General features: G+C 43.8%; 1 protein-coding gene across 1 annotated transcript in view; it reads right to left on the bottom strand.

Annotated features, from left to right (window-relative positions):
* Positions 1 to 8,501, bottom strand: part of Nup210l (nucleoporin 210 like) — a 125,284-nt gene that overhangs the window by 36,532 nt on the left and 80,251 nt on the right. The window contains 2 exon segments of the mRNA XM_008855152.3: positions 5,109 to 5,241; positions 7,522 to 7,649. Coding sequence (XP_008853374.2) covers positions 5,109 to 5,241; positions 7,522 to 7,649 — 261 coding nt within the window.

The following is an 8,501-nucleotide window of genomic DNA, read 5'->3' as shown; positions in this document are numbered from 1 at the left end:
TTTGCTCTTTTTGAGACAGGGTCTCCCTGTAGCCCCAGCTGTCCTGGGAACTCACTATATAGACCAGGCTGGCCTTGAACTCACAGAGATCTGCCTGCCTCTGCCTCCCAGTGCTGGGATTAAAGGCGTGCACCACCACACCTGGCCAGAAATATATTTTTAAAAGATTATATTTATAGGGCTGGGGAGATGGTTCAGTGGGTAAAGGGTAAAGCTTGACTACTTGTGTTCAATCCCTCTGACCTTGACATGAATACCATGCATGTCTCTCCTATACACAAAATAAAGTATAAAAATTTATATTTATAGGCTGGGTGTGATGGAGCACGCCTTTAATCTTAGCACCTGGGAGGCAGAGGCAGGCAGATGTCTGTGAGTTCAAGGCCAGCCTGGTGTACAGGTCAGCTAGGGCTACACGGAGACCTTTTCTCAAAAAGACCAAAAAAATTTTTGTACTTGTAATTTTGTTTTTGAACATATATAGGTACAGAAACAATGTAACTAATTCTCAGGCACGCATCATCCACCTTGACTATTTATAAAGCTATGTTTGACAATTATCTTTGTCTTGTTTTGTTTTTTTGGTACTGGGGATAGAACCCACAATCTGATGCATGCTAAGTAAGCACTTTACAATTGAGCTATAACCTCAGGGCCCCCCGCCCCATTGCTTTTTTCTTGTTTCTGAGTCAGGGTCTTACTCTGTAGTCCTGGGTGGCTGGAACTCATTATTGTAATAGCCCCATAAGTTTAACTGATCAAGACTAGTCTGTTAAAAGACCCACCTTTCCAGTTTCACTGGTCAATCATCTGGTCACAGGACCAGCCCTAGGAAGGCAGGTTCACCCTAAGTTATTCTAAATAGATGGGCGGAATACCTAGTGGGTTAATGAGATAGGGACGTTTTCCTGCCTGGAATGCCACCTAGCTCAGAACTTCTGGACCAGCCACAGTCATGTAGTCTGTAGGTCTTCCCACTTTTCCTTTTCTTCTACATATCCCTTTTCTAAATTTTCTAAACACGCTTTCTTTCAGGCTTTGGGCTGCCCCTGGCAGCTTGTACTTCTTTACTTTCTCTAAAGCTTCCTTCTCCCAGCCATGTGGCTGCCAGTCAGCCCTGTGTCCGACCCCTCATACAGGCTGTAAACCCGCACGGCTTCACGGCTTTCTTTCCTTCTCCCCTCCACTCTCCTCCTCAAGGCAGCTGCCAAGATGACCAGCCTGGCTGCCCCCCTTGAGGATTTTTCATTAAAATACTAATAAAACTGTGAAGGCTTAAATCTTGTACGAAGGACTTTATCTTTTGGACTTTACCTTTATCCCGTCTCCTCCCAGTTAGGGCGGCACTTCCTAAATTGGCTCAGAGAGTGCTAGTCAGCTAAACTAAATAGATTCAGCTGATTTTGGAACTTTTTTTTTTTTTTTTTGGAGCCTGAGGGGTACTTCCTGGTGGTTCCGAACTCTGTAATACTATGTAGACCAGGTTGGCCTCAACTCACAAAGATCCACCTGCCTCTACCTCCCAAGTGCTGCCATTAAAGGCGTGTGCCACCATGCCCAGAAAGCCCTATCTTTAAATTATCTGTTTATTTTGTCTTTTAGAGACAGGGTATCACAGTGAAGCCCTAGTTGGCCTGAAACACTTTGTAGACAGGCTGGCTTTGAACTTGCAGCAATTCTCCTGCCTTTGTCCCACAACTATCTTTTATTTTTTATAATTATTATTTATTGCTGGGTGTGGTGGCATACGCCTTTAATCCCAGCACTCAGGAGGCAGAGGCAGGTGGATCTCTGAGAGTTCAAGGCCAGCCTGGTCTACATAGTGAGTTCCAGGACAGCTGGAGCTACAGGGAGAACCTGTCTCAAAAAGACAAAAAAAAAAAATTGTTATTTATTTGTTATTGTGTGTATACGATGAGGAGGGTGTGTGCACACACACTACAGCATACGGTCAGAGGGCTATTTTGTGGAGCCAGTTCTCGCCTTCTACCTTTACATGGGAACAAGGGGTTGAACTTGGGTTCTCAGGTTTGCAGGACAAGTGCTTTATCTACTAAGTCATCTTGACAGCCTTGGTACAGTTATCTTGTAAACTGAACAGAGGTTGTACACATGCAGGCAAACAGACACACACACACACACACATAAAATAAATATATTTTAAAAATTACTTTGTATACATAGTCATTGGTATGTTTAAATTCCAGATGTTGTGTGTGTGTGTGTGTGTGTGTGTTCCTGTGTGTGTATATGTGTGCATATCTGTGGAGGCCAGTGGTCAATACTGGCTGTCTTCAGTCATCCTTCACTTTATTTTTGGAGGCAGGCTCTCCCACTGAACCTGAAGCTCACTGACTGAGCTAGACTGGTTGGCTAGCAAGCCCCAGAAATCTGCCTCTGCCTCCCAGGTATGCCTTACAGGTATGTGTCATGCCTGGCTGTTTATGTGGGTACTGGGGATCAAACTAGTGTGCTGAACCTTCTCCCCAGCCCCAAGAAATTACCTTTCTTTGTCTCTTTAAAAATATATTTTAGAGGATGGAGAGATGGCTCAGCAGTTAAGAACCCTGGCTGTTCTTGCAGAAGACCCAGGTTCGAATCCCTGCACCCACATGGCAGCTAACAACAGTCCATAACTCCAGTTCCAGGGGATCTGACAGCCTTTTCTGTCCTCCATGGCCACTGCATGACACAGGTGCACTTACCTACATGTAGACAATACATGCGTACACATAAAATAAAAATAATAAAATATTTTATAAAAAAATTTTATAGAGGAGTACCACGCCCAGCTAGAAATTACTTTTGATGTAAGGCTAAAATGAAAAAAGTGGTATTGGGCTGCAGATGTAGCTCAGTTGGTAGAGTGCTTATATAGCATGCATAAAGCCCTGGGTTCCATCCCTAGCACCACATAAAACTGGATGTGGTAGCAGATGTCTGTAATCCCAGCACTCAGAATAGTGAATTCAAAACCAGTTTGGAATCCATGAGACCCTGTCTCAAAAAGTGAACAGACATACTGGGTGTGGTGGTGCATGCCTTTAATCACAGCACTCCAGAGGTAGAGGCAGGTGGATCTCTGTGACAGGCCAGCCTCATCTACAGTGATATAGGCCAGCTGGGGCTACAGGAAGACTCTGTCTGGAAAGCCCCTCCCCAAGGTAAACAAATAAAAGACAGAAAAAGAAAAAAAAGAAATATTTATTCATGTTACAAGATCAAAGGGCTGGAGATATACTTCAGTGGAGAGTCCATGCCTAACATCAAAGCCCAGGGTTTGATTCTCAGAATGATAAAAACTGGGCATGGTAGAAAAAAAAATACACGTATCTTTGCCCAGCTTGGTGGCTCAAGCCTGTAATTCCAGCATTTGGGAGACTGAGACAGGAGGTTGCTGATAGTCTGAAGCCAGTTTCAGCTACATAATGAGTTCCAGCCAGCCTGGGAAAAGGAATGAGATCCTGTCTTAACAAAGAAGCAAAAGTATGCAGACAAAGAGCTGGGAAACGTTGGCACGTACCTGTAGTCCCAGCTACTCAGGCTGAGACAGGAAAATCACTTGAGCCTAGGACTTTGGTGCCCGTCTAGGCAAAATGACAACAACCTATCTCAAAAACAAACAGCAAAACAGAGGGGCGGGGTGGTTAGGGGGAGACATGGAGGCAGAAAGGAAGGAAAGAAACATAATGAATTTTGCTCGTTTGCTTTTTTGAAACAGGATCTTGCTACAAAGCCCTGGGTGGTGTTGAACTCCTTAGGTAGACGAGGCTTGCCTCAAATTTGCTGCAATCCTCCTGTCTCTGCCTCCTGAGTGCTAGGATTACAGACCACCATGCTCAGCTTTTTTTAAAATGAAATTTTGATGACGGTAGAGCCACAGGTCATTTTTATTCTATTCTATTCATTCATTCATTCATTCATTGCCTTTAAAAAAGATTCATTTCCTTAAAAAAAAGATTCATTTCCTTTATTTATTTTTATTTTTCATTTATTTGGCCTTTTTGAGACAGGGTCTCCCTGTAGCCCCAGCTGTCCTGGAACTCACTATGTAGACCAGGCTGGCCTCAAACTCGCAATCTGCTGAGTGCTGGGATTAAAGGCATGCACCGCCAAGCCCAGCCTTATTTTTTAAAATTTACGGTATATGAGTGTTTTGATCACAAATGTGCTTGGTGCCCATGGAAGTAAGAGGATGTCAGATACCCTGGAACTTGAGTTAGAATCAGTCCATAGCCGCCATGTATGTGCTGGGAATGGAACCTGAGTCCTCTGCAAAAGCAAGTGCCTTTAGCTGCTGAGCCATCTCTCTAGCCCCTCAAGTTATTTTTATTTATTTATTATTAGGATTTGTGTATGGTGTGTGTATAAGAGTGTGTGCTAGGACACATGTGTGGAGGTCAGAGGACAACTTTCAGAAGTCAGTTTTCTCCTTCCACTGTGGGTTCCAGGGATTGAACTCAGGTGGTCATTAGGCTTGCGCAGCAAGAACTTTATTGACTGAGAGTTCTCACCAAGATTTACTTATTTATTTATTATTTATTTATTTAAGGCAGAATCTCACTGTGTACCTCTGGCTGGCTTGAAGAGCCACTTGTCCCTGCCTTCTGAGTGTTGGAATTACAGGTATGCACCACCACACCCCATCATTTCTTCATCTTTAAACTTTTTTGTGCTTTCCAAATTTTCTATAAGAACAGTGGTCCATGTATTTATTTAATGGTATGGAAGAGCAAACTATTGCTTTTATATAGAAAAACCAAAACCAAAACATATTATGCTGGGGCTGGAGAGATGGTTCAGTGGTGAAGAACACTTGTTCTTCCAGAGGACCCAGATTCAGTTCCTAGCACCCACAAGGCAGCTAACAACTATCTGTAACTTCAGTTCCAGGGGCTCCAACACCCTCTTCTGGCTTCTACAGGCATTTCACGCATGTGGTGCACTTACATACATGCAGGCAAAACACTCCTACACATAAATAAAAATAAAATATTTTTAAAAACATATTACGGGGGAAGGCAGGGGAAAAACATATTATGCATCACAGAAAGGGCTAAACAATGTTTCATGAGACAGTGCATGTTCTAGATGAAAGCATGCCTTACTTCAATGTGCCGAGGAGCTGACATCACTTTTCTTCCCATACTATCTGTGGCAGTGGCTACAAGTGTGGTTTCCCCAACAGTGACAGCACGAAGCATGTAGTTTTCAGAGTATTCATCCTGATCCTCCATTAATCTGCAAAGACTCACATGGTATTGGTGAGAAGAATCTAGTTTTGAGAAGGGTCAGCAATTTGAGAAGGTCAGAAGGTTAAGCAATTCCAAGATGCTTAATATTTTCTGCTCATTTTAATTCTGGCTGAGAGACTGGACAGATGGCTCAGTGGTTAAGAGCACTAGCTGCTCTTGCAGAGGACCTGGGTTTGGTTCCCAGTACCCACATGGTGGCTAACAACTGTCTGTAACTCCAGTTCCAGGGGATCCAACATTCTCTTCTGGTATCCGTAGGAATTTCATGACCTGGGTGCAAAACACTGATACACATAAAAATAAAATAAATCAAAAATTAACTCTGACTGAGGGCACTACTTGAAAATGAATTTCCAGGGATTAGGGAAATGTCCTGCTAATGGCAGGACGTTCACGAGGAGCAAAACTTTTTCAGAGGCTGATAGGAATAAGGGTAACAAAAACACAGACTGGCAAAATTGCAAATACCATATTGCCTTGGAATTTTTTGTATGTGTTTTTTATTTTATTTATTTATTTTTTGCCTTTTTGAGACAGGGTCTCCCTGTAGCCCCAGCTGTCCTGGAACTCACTATGTAGACCAGGCTGGCCTTGAACTCACAGAGATCTGCCTGCCTCTGCCTCTCAAGTGCTGGGATCAAAGGTGTGCACCACCACACCCAGCTGTATGTGTTTTTTAGACAGAATCTTATGTAGCTCAGGCTGGCCTTGAACTCACAATCCTGCCTGCCCCTCCCAAGTGCTGGGATTACAGGTGTAAACTACTGTGCCTAGTGGAATTCTTGAATTTCTTCTTTCTCAAAGGAAAGTACCAGAATATCTGTTTGTCAACAAGTTTTGAAGGTTTTCTAGGCTGAAGTACCCCCAAAAGATACCATCCAAGGAGAAATTTCAGAAAATAAAAATAGTAATAACATATAAATTTAGCCCTCAGGCTGGGAGTGGTAGCGCACGCCTTTGGTCCCAGCACTCAGGAGGCAGAGGCAGGCGGATCTCTGTGAGTTCAAGGCCAGCCTGGTCTCAATAGCAAATCCAGGCCAGCTTGGGGCTACAGGGAGACCCTGTCTCAAAAAGACCAAAAAGAAACAAAAAAGATAAATTTAGCCCCCAAATAAGACATTTAAGGACCTTAAATTTTTTTCTTTCTTCCTCCCTCCCTCCTTCCCTCCCTCCCTCCCTCCCTTCCTTTTTTTTGGTAGTGCCTTTCTATGAGCCTAGGCTGACTCAAATCTAAGATCCTCCTGCTTCAGATTCCTGAGTGGCTGGCATTACAGGTGTGTGAAGGAAATAATTACAAAGAATTCAGATCTTTTCTATCAAAAGAATGATCACAGGGATGTAACCTTTGTGGTGCTATTTTGTTACCTCCTCCACCTTGTAAAACTTGTGGAATTCAAATCTTTCAATCTTTGGGCACCTTGTAAAACTTTTATTTACACAAAGGCCCTGTTGCATCCTGGAACCTGATGGCCTGGAGTAGCCAATCCCTTTCCCTTTCCCTTTGTTTTCTTTGATTCTTTAAAACTAGGCAGTCTCAAAAGACTGGGAGGTTGGACCCCAGCCAATGGAGAAAGGACGAACATTCTTTCACTAGAATAAAAATCTATCAAAATTTTACTCTGTGTGATTGCTTACTACCTGAATGAGGCAACATACCTTTTTGTAAAAGTAAAAGCTGCCTTACTAAGTTAATTTGCTTTGTCCACCTGGTCTTTGTGTGGTATCGGTAGAGACCTTGGCCAAGTTCATTCCTTTGACATTCCTTTGACATTCCTTTGGTGTGTGTGTGTGTGTGTATGTGTGTGTGTGTGTGTGTGTGTGCACGTGTGTGTTTGAGACAGGGTCTCCCTGTAGCCCCAGCTGGCCTGGAACTTGCTATGTAGACCAGGCTGGCCTTGAACTCACAGAAATCCACCTGCCTCTGCTTCCTTAGTGCTGGAATTAAAGGTGCGCACCACCATGCCTGGTCTTTTCTGTTGTTTTGAGACAGGGTCTCACTATGTAGCTCTAGCTGACCTGGAAGTCACAGAGATCTATCTGCCTCTGCCTCCTGAGTGCTTGAGACTAAAGATACGTGCCATCATGCCCAGCAGAATTTATTTCTAACGTGCACCATCATACCCAGCTTGAATGCACATTGTAGAACACTGAATATAGGAAGTACGTATAGACTGAGAGGCTCCATTGCAAAAGAAGATCTGACTAACCTAAGGGAAAGCTCACAGGTCAGCAGGAGGAGGAAAAGTAGCACTTGAAGGGTACTCACCTCAGGGTGACAATGGCAGAAGCCAGCTGCAGTCTAAGGTCCATGTTTCTGAAGTACTTATTTCGGAATGGGTGTTTGGAAGAGCCAAGAACCCGTACAACCACTAACACAGTTTTGCCTATCTCAACCTAGTAGTTAAAAAAAAAGGAAAGATGAAATAGAGGGATCCAGATCCATTCACTATAGACAAGCTAACTTTCTGAGTGTGGCAAACATTTTTGTTCATGCCAAATGTCCCTGATCAGTCTTTGATCAAATAACCCTAATTTATGTGTACTTGTTTAGGTGTTCTATTTCCTTGGGTTCTTTCCTCCCTCCCTCCCTGCCGTCCCTTTTTCCTCCCTCCCCACCCCTCTTTTGATGGATCTAAAGCCCCCAGAATAATGGATTTAAACTAAAATCCCCCAGGCCTGAAAAAAACTGTACAAGGAAGTAAAAATGAAAAATAATTCTGAATGCTAAGAACAAGCTGAGCTTACCTTTTTCATGCTCCTCTGCCCAAGTTAGAAATCATCCCAGAAATTCCCCCTACCTCTGCTTGGCACATAGCCACCACTTTTCTGCTTGGCACATAGCCGCCGCTTGTCTTTAAAAGAAACCTGTGAACTGGGCTCTGGGCTTCTGTCCTCCGAGTGAGGCAGGAGTCCGTTTTGCAAAACGCCATTAAATTCCTCTTGCTATTGCATCTACTGGTTTGAGGACTGAGTTATTGGGGTGCGACCTCCCGTGAACGTAGGGTACCCCAGTCTGGGGGTCCTACATTTGGGGGCTCTCCGGGATTTGGTCGCCCCCAGACCCATTTCCTCAGATCAGCAGGAGGTAAGAATATTTGTTTTGTGGTTTGTCTTGGTCTTAATGTCTGTCAGTCATTTTCTGCTCTGGGAACGTTCCGTCTGAACAGTTGTGCCTGTACAGGACCTGTAAGTCTGTATTCTGGGAACCAGCAGGAGTGGCAGACGTGCCCAGAGACCCCAGGTTCC

The sequence above is a fragment of the Nannospalax galili genome, unplaced genomic scaffold (assembly GCF_000622305.1).
Source record: "Nannospalax galili isolate Female #2095 unplaced genomic scaffold, S.galili_v1.0 scaffold591, whole genome shotgun sequence".
Classification (NCBI taxonomy): domain Eukaryota; kingdom Metazoa; phylum Chordata; class Mammalia; order Rodentia; family Spalacidae; genus Nannospalax; species Nannospalax galili.
This window is presented reverse-complemented; position numbering and strand designations above follow the sequence as displayed.